Source organism: Mustela erminea, chromosome 16 (assembly GCF_009829155.1).
Source record: "Mustela erminea isolate mMusErm1 chromosome 16, mMusErm1.Pri, whole genome shotgun sequence".
NCBI lineage: Eukaryota > Metazoa > Chordata > Mammalia > Carnivora > Mustelidae > Mustela > Mustela erminea.
The window spans coordinates 23,759,986-23,782,176 of NC_045629.1; the positions used below are offsets into that span (position 1 = coordinate 23,759,986).

General features: G+C 36.6%; 1 protein-coding gene across 14 annotated transcripts in view; it reads right to left on the minus strand.

Moving 5' to 3' along the window:
* EYA1 (EYA transcriptional coactivator and phosphatase 1) overlaps positions 1 to 22,191 on the minus strand; it is a 359,116-nt gene that overhangs the window by 102,262 nt on the left and 234,663 nt on the right. For all 14 annotated transcript variants that reach the window (XM_032316550.1, XM_032316548.1, XM_032316544.1 and 11 more), the window contains 2 exons: positions 7,950 to 8,032; positions 7,342 to 7,528 (listed from right to left, as the gene is read on the minus strand). In XM_032316550.1, coding sequence (XP_032172441.1) covers positions 7,342 to 7,528; positions 7,950 to 8,032 — 270 coding nt within the window. The remainder of the gene's footprint in view (positions 1 to 7,341; positions 7,529 to 7,949; positions 8,033 to 22,191) is intronic.

The window sequence follows — 22,191 nt, forward strand, 5'->3', positions numbered from 1 at the left end:
ATGAAATGTTCTAAGATTTTTGACAAAAAATATGTGTTCCAGCCAAATTGTTTAAGCAAAGTAAATGAATTATAAATAAGTTCATATTTTGATCATATAAGGGGAAATCATACAATAAAAATTATTTTTAAAGAATGGCTTAAGTACTTTTCTAAGAAAGTCAAGTTAGAAAACTCCTTCATGACCATTACTCTCAAATGGTAGTTAAATAGTTTTTATCATCTTTTTGAAAAAACTGTACCTGGTTACTTTGCTAATAATATGCCTTAAAATTTTTAGGGTTTAATATAAGAAAATAGCATTCATCACATGTCAGTGGCTAAGAGATGATACTATGTGAACTCAGATGCTATCAAAAAAGAAAAACATCCTAAAATGCCTTTTTCTTTTTTCTTACCTCTATATGTTTTTGAACATAAAAGAAAACCATTTGCTTTGTAAAGAATTGTTTCAAAAAAGAAATTTAAAATGAAACCCATCATTTAAAATTTAATGTAACCATGGGTTTAACTGTGATACTGTCTTACAAGACTTAGAATCGAATAAAAAAAGAAAAAGAGTTGATTATGATAAAAATTTTCTCTTATAGATACTGGAATTTGAATTTGCCATGAAATACTCTTCTTCTCAGAAACTAAATACATTTCTAACAACAGAAAGTCATTTAATTGGAAAGATATGAAAAACTGGACAGCTGTCACAAATAATACATACTGTACTGATATCAAGTTTCTAATATTTTTCTCCAATAAAAAGTTTATAAATATATACCTCTTCAAAGGGGAGGAGTTTGATGATAATGGAAATAAAAATATTTTGACCTAAATAAAAATAAATAGAAATATTAAATTTTGTGGAATATAACAAAAACAATACTTAGAGGGAACTTGATAGCACTTACTGCATGTATTAGTAGGGAAGGAAGATTTAAAACCAACAACCTAAGCTTCAAGCTTTAGGAAACTAGAAAAAGAAGACCAAGTTAAATCAAAATAAAGCAGAAGAAATAATAAAAATCAGAGAAGTCAGTGAAATTGAAAATAGGAAAATGATAAAGAAAAAATCAATGAGATGGAAAGTTGGCTCCTGAAAAGATCAATAAAATTGATAAATCTCCAGCTAGGCTAACTAACCAAGGCAAAAAAAAAAAAAAAAAAAAGGCGGCACAAATCATTAATATCAGAAGTGAAAAGGACATCACTAGCAATCCCTTAGACATTAAATGGATAATAAAAGAGCATTATGAATAACTCTATGCCCACCAATTATAATGGTAAGAACCATTCCTTGAAAGACCATCTACTCACACAGAAAGAAATAGATAATCTGAATAGTTTTATATCTATTAAAGAAATTTAATCAATAATTAACCTTTCAAAACAGAAAGCACTAGGCCTAGATGGGTTCACTGGTGAATTCTACCAAATATTTAGGAAAGAAATGATACTAATTGTTTTACAATCTGTCCCAGAAAATAGAAGCAGAAAAAAAACTTCCTAACTTAGTCTATGAGGTCACTATTACCCTAATACCAACACCAGACAAAGACATTATAAGAAATGAAAACCCCAGGCCAATATATCTCATGAACATAGATGCAAAGATTCTTAAAATATTAGAAAAACTGAATCCAACAATGTATAAAAGATTTATACACCATGACCAAGTGGGATTTATTCCAGGTAAGAAAAGCTGGTTCTACATTTGAAAATCAAATAATGTAATTCATCATTATCAGCAGGCTAAGAAAGACAAATCATATGATCATATCAACAGTGCTGAAAAAGCACTGGACACAATCCAACACATATCCATGATACAAACTCTCAGCAAACTAGGGGCAGAGGAAAACGTCCTCAAGCTGATGAAAAAATAACTACAAAGAACATGTAGCTAACAACACACTTAATGGTGAGAAACCAGAAGTTTTCTCACTAAGATCCTGGGAACAAAACAAGGATGTCTCCTCACCACTCCCGTTCAGCACTATATTGGAAGTCCTGGCTGATGCAATAAGATAAGAAAAGAAAAACAAATGATATTCAGAATAGGAAGAAAGGCATAAATCTGTTTTCATTCAAAAATGACATAAGTGTTTATGTAAAAAAAGAAATACCAAAGAATCAACATGAAAAACTTCTGGAACTAATAAGTGATCATAGTGAAGTTTCAGGATACAATATATTGTATATTGTATCCTGTCAATTGCTTTCCTAGATACCTGCAATGAGCAATTGGAATTTGAATGAAAAAATTATATGATTTAATTAGCACCAAAAAAGAAAGATAAATCTAAAAATATGTATAAAATCTATATGAGGAAAACTATAGGACTCTGATGAAAAGGTAAATTAATGGAGAGATATTCCATGTACATGGATAGGAAGATGCAAGATTATCAAGATTCAATATTTTCAGTTCTTTCCAACTTGATCTATAGATTCAATGCAATTCTAAACCAAATCTAAGTAAGTTAGTTGATGGATACTGACAGGCTGACTCTAAAGTTTATGTGGAAAGGCAAAAGACCCAGAATAGCCAACACAATATTGAAGAACACAGGTAGAAGTGTGATACTCCCCATCTAAAAGACTTATTCAAAGTTATAATAATCAAGATAATGTGGTAATAGGAAAAGAACAGACAAATAGATCAATGAAAGAGAACAGAGAGCCCAGAAATAGACCCACACAAAGTTTGCCAACTGATCTTTGACAAAGAAGTAATAAAGCAAATGGAGCAAAAGATAGGCTTTTCGACAAATGGTGCTACAAACACTGGGCAACCACATGCAAAAATAAATAAGTAAAAAGGAATCTAGAAACTGACCTCTACTTTTCACAAAAATTAACTCAAAAAGGATCAGAGACCTAAACTGAAATAGCAAAACTATGAAACTTTTAGATTACATAGGAAAAAAACTAGGTGACCTTGGGCGAGGCAAGGAGTTTCTAGATACAAAACCAAAAGCATATTCCATGAAAGAATAAAACGCCTAAAATGGACTTGATTCAAATTAAAAGCTTAAGCTCTTTGAAAGATACTGTTAAGAAATTAAAAAGACAAGCCACAGAATAGGAGAAAGAACTTATCTCATAAAGGACTTGTATCCAAAACATACAGGAACTCTTAAAACTCAATAATAAGAAAACAAGCTCATTAAAAAGTGGGTACAAGATTTGAACAGGCACCTTACCAAAGAAGATATACAGAGCAAACAAGCATATGAAAACATACACAACATAATATTTCATTAAGGGAATGCAAATTAAAACTAGATACTGCCTCATACCTATTAGAATGGCCAAAATCTGAAATACTGATGACACCAAATGCTGGCGAGGTTGTGAACAACAGGATTCTCATTTGTTGCTTATTGGTTCACAAAATGGTGAACACTTTGGAGGACAATTTGATAATTCCTTATAAAACTAAACATTCTTATAATACAATTCAGTGATCACACAGCTAGTTATTTACCACCCAAGTGATTTAAAAACTTATGTCTATACAAAAAAAAAAGTTGAGCATAAATATTTATAGTAGCTTTATTTATAATTGCCAAAATTAGAAGCAACCAAGATGGCTTTCAGTGGGGCAGGGGGAGGCTAGCATTGCTAGTTGAAGGATAGGTGTGATTTTCTTGAGCCCAATAAGTAAATTACAATGCTGCTAAATAACCAGATAAACCTCACCGTATTTCTCAAGGTAGGTGAACACTCACATATTTCCACCAGAAGATGTAAATTTTATTTTATTAAGAGAGTCAAAACAACAATGAGTTTGTTGACTAACAAACTCATTTTTTAAAATAAAGATTTATTTATGTATTTGAAAGAGAACATGTGAGACAGCCGGGGTGGCGGGGTGTGGTGGGGGAGACAAAGGGAAAAGGAGAATCTCAAGCAGACTCCCCATCGAGCAAGGAGCCTGATGCAGGGCTGAATCCCATGACCCTGAGATCGTGACCTGAACCAAAATCAAGAGTCAGACACTTAACTGACTGAGCCACCTGGGTGCCCCAAAATCATTTTAAAAAATGAATGCAAAGGATTTAAATTGCCAAGAGTAGATCTTAAAAGTTCTCATTACAAGGGAAAAAATCTGCAACTACAAATGCTAGTGGATGTTAACTGGACTTACTGCAGCGAACATTTCACAATATGTACAAATATCATATTATGTTGACACCTGAAACTAATCTAATGTTAAATACCAATTATATCTCAATAAAAAAACGTTGCTGTTTTTAGTTTTTAAAATGAATTGAAATTTTAAGATTAAACTTTCATGTTCAAGTTATATTATTTTGAATGTATTACACATATCTACCCAAAGGAGACTATAGTTTTCAATATTTAATTATAAACACATTAAAATAATTTTTGAACTTAAGATTCATGAGGAGATACATGTTTCTAAGTGATACTGCTTAATACCATAGACTTAAAAGCTAACTATACTTCATAACTTTAAAAATGCATAACACCAAATAATCAGTCCTTATATGTAAGGCCTGAAAAATCCTTGCAAGATTATCTTTATATATTCATTACGACCTAACAATTCCATGAATAATACAAGGACAGGTATTATAAAGTATGGGAGGAAGCCACATATATACACTGTGCATTCATTCTGTACTGTATAATTCCTTGAAACTGAAAGGCAGAACCCTGGCCATACAGAAGACCAGATCATACCTAGAGTCTAATTTTCCAATGTACAAAATAATGACCTTAAATATAATAGACTATTAAAAAGAAAAACATCTGAAGTTATTTCAACAAAATAGACATGATTTTAACCTTTTTTTATTTCTATCATAAGACAAAAACATTAGATTATATGTTATAAATCATTGATTCCTTCTAATTCTTCAATGATTTTATGGCTTCTATCATTCAAAACTTCCTTTTTATCAAAGACCAGTCTACAATCTTACATAATCAGTAAGAAAGGAAAATTAACACCAAAAGACTTAGGCAGAATCCACAGTCACACTGCAAATGTAAATAAACAAATGAACCAAAACCTCTAAAATCAGACTAACTCTTCCTTGAATTTCTCAAGTAATCTACATTTCTTTTTAATGTGGAAACTCCCTGAACCTTCTCCTTCATAAGGAAGGGTGATCCATACATTTATTTTAGTGGGAAGTGGTAAATAAAAGAAAGTTGAAAAATATTATTTTCTCCCCAGTTCAATTCATTCTTATGCTGTAGCCATACACTGAAATTGAAATGAGTACCTGAAACACTAAGCATTGATTCAAATATAATCTAAAATAAATAATTTAATATTAAAAATCATATAGACATTTTGAGGGGTGCCTGGGTGGCTCAGTTGTTAAGCATCTGCCTTCAGCTCAGGTCATGAGCCCAGCGTCATGGGATCGAGTCCCATATCGGGCTCCCTGCTCAGCAGGAAACCTGCTTCTCCCTCTCCCACTCCCCCCGCTTGTATTCCCTTTCTCGCTATGTCTGTCAACTAAATAAATAAAATCTTTTAAAAAAATCTTATAGCCATTTTGAAAATCATACTTTTGCATTGTTTCCTACGTGACATGGCTTTGTGGCAAGCCCTCCCCACTCCTTCACTTGGTATGCTTTTGATAAATAAAATTCACTTAAAATAATGGCACGTTTCAGACACAAACTTTTCTGATATGACTAAATTGGGATTTTTCAGAAAGAGCTAATCAACCTTAATTTTTAAAAAAACATGATTAAGTTTTCACTACTTTGTTTTGTACTGTACTCTTCCCAATCAAAATGTCATGATGAGTTAAGTAAAATTACTCTGCGGTCTTCTTTTCTCATTGTTATTCCACAAATCCTGAAGAGTTTCTCCACTTGTTCACATAGCTATTCTAATTCAAAGCTCCTGTTAGTCCTCAAGAAGTTGGGATGACCCAGATGGCTCATAGGAATACATGAGATCTCCCTGAGATTGGGACAAGCCATTATCTTTCCTCATGATGCTATGAAATTAATGCAAGTGGAGAGGAAAACTCTGTAACAGCTTCTATAATAAATCCAATTTTTGACAGCAATTATATAGATGTTAAATCTAAAGGACTTGTATACTAGATTCTGTGAATACTGTATTTATACATGTGAACAGAGTAAAAAATATACCAAACAACTTTTTAAAAAATAAAGGGAAACAGATTACGATAATCAAAGATTAGATTAGAATGTTTGGAATTGAGCTGTGCAGAAATAGTATTTATAGTTCACTGGAATACAAGTTTAAGAATGATGTAACTTCCTGCTGTAGAACAAAATAGTGTTCGTCTACATTTAAGAAAAAATGTGAAACGCTAAAACCCGAAAGGAGATTTTTTTTTTCTTATGGGGGACATCTGGTAATATTTTCAAGACAAACCTATAGTCAAGATTGAAATTAGCACCTGTTCCATAAAATTCGTTTTCATGATTTAAAATAACCAACTAGAAATAGCACACTATGATCGCATTGTGATAGAAGTGTATTTCAGAGGAAGACCATTTTACCATGGCTTATAGCAAAGAGCAGGCTTTGGTTCTAAAAATAAAAGGCAAAGGGAAGCAAACTCTGCAATTGTTTGAGGATAATAGCTCACTTCATACTCCATGAAAGGAGAGACTATATTTTTAATAGGACAAAGGTGACACGTACAAGAGAAAATATAAGAAATACAGGTAAAGACCAATTCAGGAAATTAAGCCAACGATATTAAGAGTTTCAGAGAAAAAAACTAAAGGAGGGAAAGAAATGTCAAAAACTAGGTAGGAAAATTTCCAGAGATGGAGAGATTTTCACTGGAAAGGTTTGTGCAGAAGTATGAAAATTCTCATGCCCAGTTATGAAATTCAGAGTAGGACTTGAGAGTGGGAAGGGTGAGCCAGAGGAATCATGATTTTCCATTATTAACTCTGATTTTTTTTTTATTTTGGAGAAACATTAAATATTTAATGATAATAAACATTGAATTTGAGGTAATATTTATTTTCATATTCAATACATGGGCAAATATTTATAATTATAGTTAATAATTATAGCTCAATATTTCTAATTATTTATCCAAAACACCATCTCTCTTGAAAATTGAGTATATTTACAACTAACTAAAATCTCAGTTTCAAGGGCTTTTGAAGTTACGTAATTTATACTGAAATTTTTCAGCAAATAAAAATAAATAAAGTTAATGCCATAATCCTGATGTTGGACTTACATGTAGGCTGCGCCAAAACTTGCCAAAACTGTGAAACCACTGCGTGAATATAGGACTGTCGAAAAATGCATTTAAACCACCAGAAATCTAGCCTGCAGGATTAATAAAGTGCACATAGTTACCTGCTGCAGGATCTGTAACCGCTTGGCTGGTGATGCCAGATGGTGGCTCCTGAAGCTGGTAAGTGGCATTTGTGGACGGTGTGGTCGGGCTGGTGTTGCTGCTCGTCATATAATGGGCTGGATACGGGGAGCTATTATAATACTGTGCGTACTGACCCTGGCCGAAGCTCGGATAAGATGGGTAGTCCTACCAAATCAAACCACACAAGAGTAATCCATCAGAGGATGTTGCTGCTTATTACTCCCTTTTCAAAGTATAACTATGTTTGTGTTTCTGGGGCTTCTCTGAATTCACAAAGGGGCACGCAAGTACACACAGACAAAGTGCCCAGACTTGCCAACAAATTTTATGTAAGATCAGATACACTCTCCCTATGCCTTCTAGTCCATGATGCATGACCAGGTAAAATGAAATGAATCCAAAAACCAAATGCTCACCATGGAAGACTCTTAAAGTGATTTTTAAAAGAAAAAAAAAATATATGTATTTTAAAAGGCTTAGGTAAAATGTCACTCACAGTAGAATATAAACAGATCTTTCTTTATATAGGAAAATCATCTCGCATTTAAAAAAAAATTTCTCAAGTTAAACTGGCTTTTAAAATTACCTGCTGTGAGCTGTTAAATCCAGAGGAATTTGTGAGTGAATTATTTCCTGTATATAATCCTGATGATGTTGTAAAACTGCTACCTGAAACGAAATGAAAAGAAATACGGTTGAAAAAATATGCAAGAATAATGTACCTGTAAGAAATCATTATTTAGATAACACAGAGTTGAAATTCATTGCAAATGTATTTGGTTTCTCTTCAAAACCAGAATCCACCGCCATGACAAAAACGGTGTTTTCTTAAAATCATTGACAATTTTAGTTCCACCATATTGCAAAACATTAAAGAGTAGAGAGATTTAAATTTCTGAGGACATGAGTAACTCATATAAAATTATACATTTGTGCAAAAAAATAGACACTGGGCTTTCCATTTTGGTTTGTGAAACACACCAGGGTTTTTTCATGGCTTTACATTAAATATGCTTAATGAAAAATGATGGAACCTGATCAAAGGATCTTTAAAGTTCTTGCAGGCTCAAAAACTACAACTACTTTCAAATACTTTCAGACCTGCACTTATCACTATAATGGCCTACTGAAAAAGCTGATTATTTCATTACACATAAGAATAAATGGCAGCCCTTAAAGTATTTGATAAGACAAGGACCAAAAAGGGACACGATCAATGTTTTATGTATTACATGTGCTCTCTAGGTAAATTCTGTTTGCTGAATGTCTACATGTGTTCAACAATAAACAGTAGTCACTGGGCAGGATACAAACATAAAAGCAAATCTCCGTTCCCTCTCTTGTTTTATTTATTTATTGTTAAACTACTCAAAGCAACATTTTCATTTCATTTTACTTTTGAGAGAGAGTGTGTGCATGTGAGTGGCAGGGAGAGGGAGAAGAAGAATCTTAAGCAGGCTCCATGACCAATGCTGAACTTGAGGTGGGGCTCGACTCCAGGATCCTGAGATTTTAAACCGACGGTGAAATCAAGAGTCCAAAGCTTAGCCAACTGAGCCATCCTGGTGCCCCAATAATATGCTATTTCTGATGATCATATTAGCAAAGATTTTGAAAATATGAGGGATTGGTAAAGGTGTAAACCAAGGCATTCATATGCTACAAAGCGGGAATTTACATGCAACCTTTCTGGCTGGTCTCTTTGGTCAGTGATAAATAACAGCCAGCAATTTTATTGCCCGACATTTGCTGTGAGAAAAGAATGCATGGATTTACAAAGAGATCATTAGCAAAGATGTTCTTCAGTGCTGTTTTTAATAACATAGGAAGCATTCCCAAATCCTTAACACAGTTATTCAGGAAAGGGAATATTATGAAGACATTGAAATGGTATCATAATGATGTTTAATTACATGGAAAATTTTTTCATATTATTTTGCTAGAGTAAAAATAAAAACAAGGAAAATGTTTTGATGATTTCATCTGGAATATTTTTGAAAGCATACAACGTTTTTAAAAAGCACAAAAATCTCAGAAACATTATCTATGGAAGGGCATAGCTGTTGGTCACATAATATTCATGAAGCCAAGTCATACTTCAGACTTTTCGACCCAGAAGCTGTGTTGCTTCTATAAACAGAAAAACCGTTTCCTTTAATTAAAATTTTATGGCCAATGAATGTGTTGGCAGTTGAAGGAGAAAGTCTTCAGTGTGAACTAGCTCTTCACAGATGCTTTCAGGTATGATGCACAAGTTAATCCACGCCAATTACTTATTTGCTACTCGGCAGTTAAGCACTACCTCAAGAGTCAGAAAACAGGGTTTCCAGTCATCACTTATGAGCTGTTTGGACTTTGGACAGATCACCCAACCACTCTAAGATCTAACTTCCCCATCCGTGAAAACTCTACTTTGTGAGGTTCTTCAACAGATCAAATGAGGTAATGTTTTGGAAAGCATCGTGCCCGATCTACAACAGCGCACCAGTATTAGAAGCTGTTATTGTTTATCTCAGTAAACATTTCTAAAATTCTCCACTGCATTTCTGTATCTTTTCTCTCTCCTTACTTTCCCAAACTAGATAAATAGCACTTAATCTCTTTGCATATCTAACATTCTTTTCCTACTTATTTATCAGACATCTCTGAACTTTAAAAACCTGATCCAAGCCTTTGTTATTTTTATTAAGGGAAAATATTTCCTAAGATAGTTTCAAATCTGGTTATCACAGACTCATATTTGAGGTTTCTTTCTTTGTGACTTTCAGGAATACCAATTGTTCAAAGTTCCCATAACACCCATCACAGATAAACAAAGAGCTCCTGCACTAATATTTATTCTGCCATGAAAACTGGGGCTTCAGGCAAGCTTCCCCTATTACTGTCATTAGCATGGGACAATCGCAAACTTCTAAACATATATTAAGTGCTGGACTCGCGGTGGTAATTACATGGGGATAAAAGAATGACTGAGACATAGTTTGGGACCTCTCAGGACTTATCAGGATGACATCGGTTTTGGTTTTTTTTAAGTACTGGACCTCATGGGCATGTGACTCACTCTGTATTTATCAGCGAGTAATTAATCAATATTGATATTTTATATATAAAGCAAACTTACACTGAACAGCGTAAACATGCCTTGTAAAAATAAAATTTAAATTTCTTTTGGATAAGAGTGCAATATCAATACTTTTTTAAACTATACTATATACATTTAATAGGAAACATTACTTTGGGTTATGACTTGCTACTTTCATTTAAAACTGCACATTTCTAGGTTATGACTTGCTACTTTCATTTATACTACACATTTTTGAACAATAAATACTGACCTCAACAATCCCTATCCACCAAGAAAATGAGTACGATATAGAAAATATATTTTTAAAATGGGTGTTTTCATTCCATAAGTTATTCCCTGGAACAAAGTAGAAAAGGCCACGGAAGCTATATTGGCACATACAGGCCACTGAGGTATGACCAAGTAAATCAGAGTTCAGTACTTGAAATGGTACCCAAGTGACTTTCCAGACTTAATGCTACTTCTAAGGCTATACATTAGCTGGAATTCAACATAAGTTATAGTCATTTACTGGCTGACAGCTGGCCGAGATTCCATTCCATTTAGTACACTGCAGCAGGCTTTAATGGCACTCCTGAGGCCTAGGAGACTTAATGCAACTTCCAAAAGGGTCTAAGTTACTTCAGGGAGAGGGGTACACACTAGGGACTCAGGCTCAGGCAATACTCATTTTTCACCACCAGCTTTGGATCTGTAGGGCCACACCACCTGCCTTCATGTAGGACTTAGGCAAAGAAGGCAGCTAACTTTCAGTCTAGGCCACCAGCACTGGCTTTCTGCAACAGCCTCCTTTACTGGTTTCCTGCCCATCTTCCGGCCCTCTCCAGTTCATTTTCCACAAAGGTAGAATATTTTCTCTAATGTGCATATCTGATCTTCTCACTCCCCTGTTTTTTTTTGTTTGGTTTGGTTTGGTTTTTCACGTAACTGTTAGTGGCTTCCTCTTGCCCTCAGGATAAAATTCAAACTCCTTCCCAGAGCTTATTTATTAGACCCTGGTCTGGTTCCAGTCTATCTTTCGGACTGCTCTGGTTTTGTCTCAGGAACCTCAACCCAACCCAACCAGATACACATTCCAACCTAACTTCACACAAATGAAGCAACATGTGGTTCTCTTAAGGTGGCTTCTTGCACCTCTTACCTCCTCCCCATTGTATCCTGACTAATATCTCATCAACTTCATAACTCAGCATGGACTAGAAACTTTTCTTCTCAAACACCTTTCCCATATTCTCTTTCCTCCTAAGCCTGGATTACTGAATCTCCCGTCTGTCTATCTGCCTACCTACCTACCTAGCTACCTACCTCTGTAATGTATACATAGTATTATATAAATTTATATATACTTAGATACATTATATATTTATATTATATAAATTTCTATATAACTTACATGTATAACATATATTGATATATTTACATTTGTACGTTTGTGTATAATTTATTGTATAAATTTATATAATAGGCACACAAATTTATATAGTTATATACATCTAGGACTACTCATCAGTATTTTAAGCTAACTAGTATTAATTAATTAGAAAATTGATACAAATTAAATACTCATTTTTTTAAAAAGATTTTATTTAATTTGTGAGAGAACACACCTGCATGAAGGGGAGGAAAGGGGATAGGAGAGGGAGAGGCAAACTCTCCATTGAGCACAGAGCCCATGTGGGCGGAGCTTGATCTCAGGGCCTTGCGATCATGATCTGAGTCTAAATCAAGAGTCGGACACAACTGACTGAGCCAGCCTCAAATAATAATTACATTTAAACTCATTAGTCCCTTCCCTATTAAATAAGCTAAAAAGAAATCTTAGAGCTTATAGAATTGGATGTTTGTAGTCAACCCATACAAACATAACCAGAATACAAAATAGAGTAACAGTAAAGATCAACAATGTCCCTGAGTACTTACTATGTGCTAGGAGTGTGTTCCTCTGTTATATGCTTTATCTAAATCCAACAGCTTGATACTATAGGCAGTATTAATATTCCCACGTTGCAAGTAAGGAAACAGAGGGTTAGGTCAAGATCATACAGCTTTAATGGGGTAGAAGTGAAATTGAACCCAGCTCCGTCTGGTTTCAGAGTCTACACAATGCTCTCTCACACCCTCTTACCTTCTCTATACAGCTTTATAGAAGCCCTGAAATCCACTCTAGTTTTCTACAGGACTAAGAAAAACATCAGAAGCAAAATAGATGTACATAAGAACAACTGATAGCACTTAAAGGTTACTAAGTGCTGGCTCTGAGCCAGTAGTTTCCATGTTACGGCTCCCTGGGCCCTCCTAACTGCCTTGTGAGAGGAGAACTTACACCCCACTTTACAGATGGGCAAACCACCAAAGATTATGGAGAGTATCCCGGGCCACCTGTCCCCAGAGGCTAGGTTTCTAATCCCCACAGTAGATTACCTCTCAAAGCAATTGGGACCAGGGTGGTGGTGGGGGAGAGGGGTTGGAGAAGATCTTGGAAAAAAATTATTTTTTAGCATATCCAACCTACAGCCAAATGCTAGGCAATTGTCAGGAGGCGTCTGTTAAAAGGCACATGTCTACACCCCGCATTAGACAGAGGAATCACCAACCATCTCACTGAGGTAGAAGAGGGAGGGTTTGACCTAAAAAGCCACAGGTTTATCAAACACCTCAAGTAACTGCGACTGTGTTTTATACCAATTCAGTGGGTGTCTTCGTAGTCGCTTCAGAAACACGTAACCAGTACAGGCTTCCTTTTTTCCTCTAAGAAAGGAATCACACTCACCAAGCATTTCTAGAGTGGAAGCTTTAAGGAGACTGTTTAGGGGAAGTTTGGGTCCTCAAGCTGTGGGAGTGCTCGTAAAGGGAGGTGAGGGTTCCAAGGCGACAGCTGATCCCAGGCAGACCTGGTGCCCATACCATCCGATGAATTTCACCAGGCCTGAACACCAGAAAGCAGCGGCAACAGAACCACCTCAATGCTCCTGAGAAAGTTTCAGTGTGTCACTGCGAAATCCACTCTCTACTCTGAGCAGCCCCGGCAGGAGAGGTACTTTTGTGGAGAAGGCTTCCCTACCCCAGGCTTGAACATGGATGCCGGAGGGGGAGAGAGGGCAAGACGCGACGAGGGAAAACAGACCTCCTTTGTCCGTTTGAGGATCCATCTGCTGCGAGTTTCTGTTTGATTCATGAGTCTTCACTTTTACCTTAGGTCAGAGAACTAGGCTTAATATTCAGAATTTCTTTATCAAAAAAACTAAAAATATTCTCCTTCCTAGAGACAAACCACTATATGTGAAAAGCCACTTCTAGGTAAATAAAAGAGCAAATATATTGTAAAATAAAATGCTGTGTATTTTATATAACAGAACTTACAAAAATTCGCCAAAGTAGAAAGAATTCCCACTTAGAACTCATTATTTCTTAATTAGGGAGTTTGACAGGGATAGGTTCAAGTGAAGGTCCAGTAATGCACAGTATTAATTCTTGGTACAGTTTGGAATTAAGTTACGCTTCAAGCAGGGTGGCAGTGGAGGAAACTTCCTACCCAGTTGTTAAGACAAAAATCTTATCTACTTAAATAGTTCACTATTGTGAAAAATCACAGCAATACTTTTTTTGGCAGAGAAGGGAAAAGAAAAGAACACTGAGATCATTTTTCCTTTCAGAACACCTCTAAGACACAAAGCTACTCAAGTGAATGAAAGCACCAGGTTAGTTTGGGAAGGAAAATATAACTGCACAAAACAAACAAACAAACAAACAAGTAGTGTGTTCCTGGCATACAGTGAGGGAAAAGTGCCCAAAGGAGAAGATCAGAGAGTGAAACATTCTCAGAAAAGCAGGGGGAGAGACGAAAATTAGATGAAAGAAGTTTCTTGATCATTTCAGAAAAGATTAACTGTTCAGGAAAAGACATGGCATTCTCTAACTGAAAAACCCAAGAATCTGGACATTGAACATGCCAATAGGAACATATTGTGGCACAGGAAACATGAGAGGGTAGAGGGGGTGAGGGGGAAGCTGTCACACATGTAAGGACATGTATGTGCATAAAACTGGGCCCGGAGAAGGGACATGAGGTTTGGAGAGGAGAGTTTGGGATGGATACTGCCTAAGCTCCTTCATCCATAGTCTGCTGTATTAACTCAGGACGGGATCCCTGGGATCCTGGAAACACGTCAGACTCATTCCTGCTCCTCTCCTCTCCCGCTTCCCTCTAACAGTCTGTTTCTCATCATCTGGCAAGGCCTGGTTCGAGTCCTAGCTTTCCAATAAGCTTTCCCTGACAAGTCGTCTCTGCACGGATTTCACTTTCTGGGAATCCCAGCTTGCTAACGGAAGCCACAGAATTTGCCTCTTTGCTAGTCTTGCTTCTGTCCTTTGTTCCTTAGATTTCTGTGTGGTACTTCTCCTGCCTGCCTCACATGGAGACGGATAAGCCATGGCTGATTCATGCCTTTGAAGGGTTTCATCCAGGCTCATGTGAGAACCGGTGCTTGAGAATTTTAGTTCAGTGTGGTAAGTGACAAAAGGGCCTGGTAATAATACACCTGTCCTAAAAATCAGGTGTATGGACTGGAGGAAGACTTTTAATCACCTTTTTTTTTTTTTTTTTTTTTTTTGGTGATGATTGTGGTAATTATGGGCACTTTGGAAGGGCAACTTGAAAGCCAATAGACATCACAAGAGAAAAACATGTTTCAACTTCCTTATTTGTTCAGCAGTGAAAAAAAAAAAGAGGGAAAGGAGAAACAAATTAATAACAGCTTATTTCTCAGATTTTATCTAAAGAACACACACTTTAGTGTTTTTTTTTTCCTTAAACTAGATGGTGTATAAAGGCTTATCTTTAAACACTAGATTACAGACACTACTTTAGATTTAAATTAAAGAAAATTAAATTCAGGCTTGAATAAACACCCTTCTGGAAGGATTTAAAATATTTCTAAATCTCCAAAAAGAAAATCTATCAGAGTTTTAAATCAAGTAAGATTTTTAAAATTTATTTTTAAGTTTTATTTATTTGAGAGAGAGCATGAGTTGGGGGGAGGGGTAGAGGAAGAAGCAGACTCCCCGCTGAGCAGAGAGGCGGATGTGGGGGCTCAATTCCAGGATCCTGGGATCATGATCTGAGCCAAACCAACCGCTTAACGGACTGAGCCACCCAGGTGCCCTCTGTTTTGTTTTGCTTTTTAAATGATCAAACAAGATTTTAAACTGATTAAACTTCATGGATTTTGAACAGCTCATAAAATCTCACCAGTTTTAGATGTTCAGTACCACTGGATCCCAGAGATGATATAAGGATGTCACATCCCTATAAATACCACACAGGTGTCCTAATAGAACACTGATCTTACCACACAAACATGGGCCTCCTAAGAGGCTACTATTAGCTCAGATATTGGCATCCTGTGGGTATATAATGAAATTAAGAGTCTTGCTTGCATATGAGAAATTTCATATTCAGAATACAATAATATTCTATGTTTTTACAGTCCATTTATATTTTGGTATTTCCACCCCATTTTTTCTCTGGTTATTTCCACCATCAGACGGTGAGGTAGCTGAGGCAGGGATCCTTCTCCTTTGCCAAGAAGCAGGGTGAAGCTACTTTCTCTCATGCAAAAGGATTCTCAGTTAGGGAAGAACCACTGTCTCCACTTTCAGGTCACTGTACCATGCCATATCCCACAGTTCAGATTTTCTGATTCAGTGACATTGAAAGTGAATTGTATATTCTGAAATGTGGCCTTAATTTCTGGTTACACTAACATCGCAGATGGTAGAGACAAAGGCACCTGAAAAATTTAATGAATACCTTTGCCATCAAACCATCTCATTTCTAAAAGACTTCTTCCTTATAACTCTCCTGTAGGCTAGCAAGTAATTTGAAAAGCACATTATATAAAGATGCCCACACACCATGGATCACAAGGATTTTGCTTTCCTCTTGTCACTGTCAGGGGTTCCTACAGAGAAGGGTGGTGGTCTCGTCAACCGTAACAAACATGAAACAGTCTTGCTAGAAGGCCTGGTGCGGGCCATGTCATTCTACGTACTAAGCAACTATAGTTTAAAAATAAGCCAACCTCTCAGAACCTTGATTAATAAACCCCTACGAAGTTAGCATATTAAGAACATAAGTGATATTGACACACTCCATAATTTAAAGTATCGAAGTTTCGGATGTGATTTAACCTGGAGAATACTGCCCAACTAGAACTTCAAAACACTTAGGAAAAGAAAAGGCTAACATGTAGGTCAAAGGTCTACTTCACAGAGAACAAGGACTCACATTAAAAACCAGAATCCCAGCCAACCTAAGAATGCTGGGACCTGCTGGGGCCTGTCTGTACTCCCCATGTCTGAGAGTGTTTCCTAGCACTTCCTCGGCAAGCAGGATGCTATTTGCCCCTCGTGTATTTTCACAGAAGTCCATTTGCTTTCCTTCCCTGGCCTCTTTGCCATGGGCTATGTCCATCATCGGGCGCGATCTATGTGGCAGAAGTTAGCGCAACTCCCCGGGGACAAGCCTCTGAAAGCCAGATGGGTTATTTAACACCAAAGTTTCCCCCCTTTCTTACAAGAAGGATTTTCAGCGACCAAGCTTTCCTTTTTATCCCGGTAACAGTTTTTATATTCCAAAGAGCGTTTTTAACTTAGGCAATAAGAACTGGAAAGCCTTTGCATTTACCTTTCTTGATCTAGTTCTATATACTTTAACAATCCCTATAAAAAACAAATTGGGTACTGATCACTGATGACTTATGGCGACAGCTGGATTTCAACAAAATTTGGTTTTTCAATACCCCTTAGTTGAAATAACACAAGATGCCAAAAGAGCTAAAATGGAAGATTACTTTAAAAAATCAATGTAAGCATAAAAAAGTCCTAGAATGCAAAAAGGCCATGAACTACAATATCAATGTGAGTGGACTGGCAAAGAAATTAAGGAGAAATTCTGAACACCAGCACACGCTGCAGGAGTGATTCTGCAATTCTAATTGTAACATGTCCTTTCATGTCAGAAAGTATAAATCTCAACTGCTTTTATCATAACAGATTCTAAAAAAGGTTCCTTAAAACCATGCAGTTTGGAGTTTGCTATTTTTTTCTTTTAGAAAAATACCATTTCTATGGGCAATGAAAAACTTTCAAAGTACATTTTACTAAGCAGTTTTGAGCTTCTAAATGACTCATACACGGAAACACTTCAGCTATATGTTTAAAAAGCCCTGGACGGGCAGAACAAAGGAAATAAGGATGGTTTCCCTCATTAGGTTATTATTAGATCATTTCCACTGGATAATGAGCCCCAGATAAGGCAGTGTGGAAAGCTGCACAATCGTGAGCCCTGCCACATACCTTTGAACAAACCCCTGCCCTCCTTTTGTTCTTCCTCACGGGTTTAAACCCCGATCTCTTTAACAGAATGAACAACACCATATACAAAGAGGCAGTCAGAATTTGTGTTATTTTCTTCTCTAAGGGAGAGCAATAAAGCCTAAGGAAAATAAACAAAGTGAAGTTTCCAGGGTCCTCTGGTTTTCAGGCGTGTGTATCTGGGTAGCCCCTCCTATCTATCACAGCCAATCCTGACACCCTCCTGGTGCAGAATGACAGGAATGCCCCACACCACAACTACTATTCTGGGGCAATAAAACACTCAGAAAAAGCACCGGATACCCCCACTCTCATTCTGCGATGCCCCCAACCAGCTCCTCCAACGAGCATGAACACAAGGGAAGATTGCTTTGAACAAACCACAATCACACACTAACCAAGATTTTTATTATGCTAAATTCCAAAATCACTTCTCCAAATGGAGAGAGCAAGGGTCCTCAATCTTAATCTCTAGCCTTCTTTATGGCATTGACCTCTCCACCTTTAACAGACATTTGCATATTCTATAACTGATACCAGAGATGAAAATATGAGTAAAGACGATGACTGCCTGTAACCATCAAGAATCAACAGGACCAAGTTATTATGGAACACTGGGTTTTCCTCAAAGCTGAGGTTCAGTTCATTGAACCAGTCTGATTTTAGTTTTTTTGTGTGTGAAAATGTTTACACTTCCTCACCTTAAATAAACTGCCAAACAAACTGTCATTTTCTGTATGTGACTCACCCTCCAAATTATGAATGCGGTTTCTTCTTTTCTGTGCTAGATAGAACTCTGAGCCTATACTGTATGGAATGCAGGGGTAAAGGAAGGGCGATGCAAGCAACAACTCTGGAACGTGTGTTTAAAAAAAAATAACAGTTTGATTTCAGGTCAATTGCCTTTTGTACATAAAAGCATGAATAAAACGAGTTTATGACAAACTGAGCAGATATTCTGGGAAATTGGTCAGTAAGCCAAACGTCGAAGCAATTTCTCCTGGGAGGATTTTTACATGGACAAATCCTTACTCATAGATACTCCTCCTTCCCCCAACACACACAGGCACACACAACACCCTCGCTTCACCATCTCAGTGCCCTCAGACTGGCCAGCAGCATTGGAGAGACTCCCTACACCACCTGGCTCATTGACCCAAAGTCTCCAGGCACCCTACGTCCATTCATACTCATCCATTCAGCTAATTTGCACAGACTTTTTCAACGGTGTGTGATGGAAAACCTCCTCACACAATTCCAAAGTGTCTTCCAGAAATACTGAGGCTGATCCTAGGAGCAAGAAGGTATCAAATTAAAAGCAAGGCTTTTGCTTCCTCAGGGTGAACCCTACCATTGTCTACAAACAGTAATGTTTTGCTTTTTTCAGCTAAACTTAAGTTTCTAATCCTCCACTGGAGGTAAAGGAGAGACAGAGAAAAGATAAATAGAATTTTCTAGCAATCCTGCAGCAAAAGCAAAGGCTACCGAATTTCCCAATCCATGAGGTTATTAACATCATGGGTCAAAAAAAAAAACCAAAAAACAAAACAAAACCAAAAAACCCATCATGGGTCATTAGCATCAGTGCATATAAAACAAAAATTCAATCCTTGTTTGGTTTACAATCTGGTATGTGCATGATCCATGGAAGCCTACCATAACAGAAGTGCTAAATGCTAAAGCTAGAAGGATCCAGAAAGATCACCTAAACCAAACATGGAAGCAAGAATGACGTAGTTCATAAGGCTTGGCAGTGGCACGTACCCACATATTACCAAATAAATCTGTCCAGTAAGTACCGTGAAAGTGTTAAAGTACAAATAGTGCTCAGAAATGAATTATCTAGGGAGGTTTGGGTGGCTCAGTCGGTTAAGTGTCTGCCTTCTGCTCAGGTCACAATCCCAGGGTCCTGGGATCGAGTCCCACATCAGGCTCCTTGCTTAGCAGGGAGTCTGCTTCTCCCTCTGCCTGCTGCTCACCCTTCTCCCTCTCTGCCTCTGATAAGTGATTAAAATCTTTAAAAAAAATTTAATTATCTGAAAATTTTTTTTCTAGAGATGTTATTTTCGAACATTTATATACTTAGTTGTGTACTGCAATGTCTCGGTTACTTAAAGAGAAAATCTGTGCTTCAGAATGTATACACTGTAAGCAAATACATTTTGTTTTTTTCTTTTTTTTTTTTTGTAGTTTTCTCTAAGAGGCTCCTCTACTGGCACTATAATTTCGATGCGTTACAACACAGGAGGGCCTGAGAGTTCTTTTTTTTTTTTTTTTTTTTAAAGATTTTATTTATTTATTTGACAGAGAGAGAGAGAGATCACAAGTAGGCAGAGAGGCAGGCAGAGAGAGGGGGAAGCAGGCTCACTGCTGAGCAGAGAGCCAGATGTGGGGCTCGATCCCAGGACCCTGAGATCATGACCTGAGCTGAAGGCAGAGGCTTAACCCACTGAGCCACCCAGGCGCCCCCTAAACCATTCTCATTTTGAGGCATTCTTTGGCATTTTCAAATTTTTATCCTTTAAAGTCATTGTTCAGGGTTTTCAGAAGGATTGAGACAACAAGTGTAAAATAATTAGAATAGTTGTTAGCATTAATCATTGTTGAATAATGTTATATATATTATATATAATATATTTATATATATACACGTATATATAATGAATAAATATTAAGTGTTATTTTGTTGTATGGGAACTAGAATTTTCCATCTGCATAGCATAGTTTGTCATGGTCCTATCTTCTTCCTTAAGCTTGATTTTTTTTAAGATTTTATTTACTTATTTGACAGAGAGAGAGAGCACAAGCAGGGGGAGCAGCAGGTAGAGGCAGCGGGAGAAGCAGGCTCCCCATTGAGCAGGGAGCCTGATGTGGGGCTTGATCCCAGGACCCTGGGATCATGACCTGAGCCGAAGGTAGACACTTAACTGACTGAGCCACCCAGGTGCCCCCTTAACCTTGATTTCTGAATAAAAAATTTGCTGTTTATGGCTGCTGCCTCTTCCTTTGCTAATTTTCTTGCTCAAAGTAGAGAGATGATAGAGGGATTATTGAGACATAAACAGTTGGTTCATGCCTCCTTCTCTCCACCTCTGCAGAACTGAGCACCTATCTTTGCCAGCAGCCCTTCTGTGTGTCCCACTGCTTTCACTTTCCAATGTCTGTCCCCACTCTTGCCAACACAGCATCTTCTCTCTTCTGGGTTTCTTCTTCGTGTTCCTTTTTCTTCCAATCTCTCCCCTTAGTTTTTGTCTCATGTACAAACAGCCTGACTTTTACGGATAGTGACTTTTCTTTTTGCCAGTACATTAGTTAGATCTGAATTTTTTTTTTCCTATGCTTACCTGGTTACTGGGTTCTTGGAATTTTTTTTGTTGGAGATAGATATATATATACACACACACACATATATATATATATATATATATACACACACACACACATATATGTGTATATATACAAATATATATATTTTAAGATTTAAAGAGAAAACTACAAATATATATACAATATATATATACAAATATATATATTTGTATATATACACATATATGTGTGTGTGTGCGTATATATATATCTCCAATAAAAAGTTGGAGATATATATATATACATATGTGTGTATATATATCTTCAACAAAAAGAATTTATATATATGTATATATGTAAATTATATAAATTATATATATGTATATGTATATATACACATATACAAATCTTTAGTATACTATGTCTATATTAAATTTATATATTCTGTTTGTTTCCTCCTGGGGAACAGGAACATTTAGGTAGTGCTTCCTAATTTGAAACTACTTGAAAAAGCTGGACAATTGCAGTAATAATAGTAACCACATCACCACCACAATGAGAGCGGTAACAATGAAAAGAATCATTGCAGGCCTTACTGTGTTGGTCAGAGTGATTTACCTGGATGATCTCAATTATATCTCACACCACCACTATGGGAATAGACAATAATCCCACTTGAAAGTAAGGAAATGCAGGTGTGAAGTCAGGGGCTGTGCTGAAGGCCCACTGACAGCAACAGCAGGGTTGTTCAACAAGCAGTCTGACTCTGGAACCTACGCTGTTAACCAGAGAGCAAGATTTCACTGAGCCGTTGGTCTAGATCTGTTATGTCTGCCAGAATCAAAGTAAGGATCACCGTACATTCTCTTTAAATCAGCACAACACAGTGAGCACACATACCACATTTCAGTCTGAGTCATCTAGATTACTAGAATATTTCTTCTAGTGTTGTGAAATTCTAGTAGCTAAATCTCTAGTAGAATAACTAATTATTGTACCTTATATTTTAAAGGTGAGAAGATCTTGGGGAGAAAAAGCTAGGTAAAACACTCCCAAATCACTA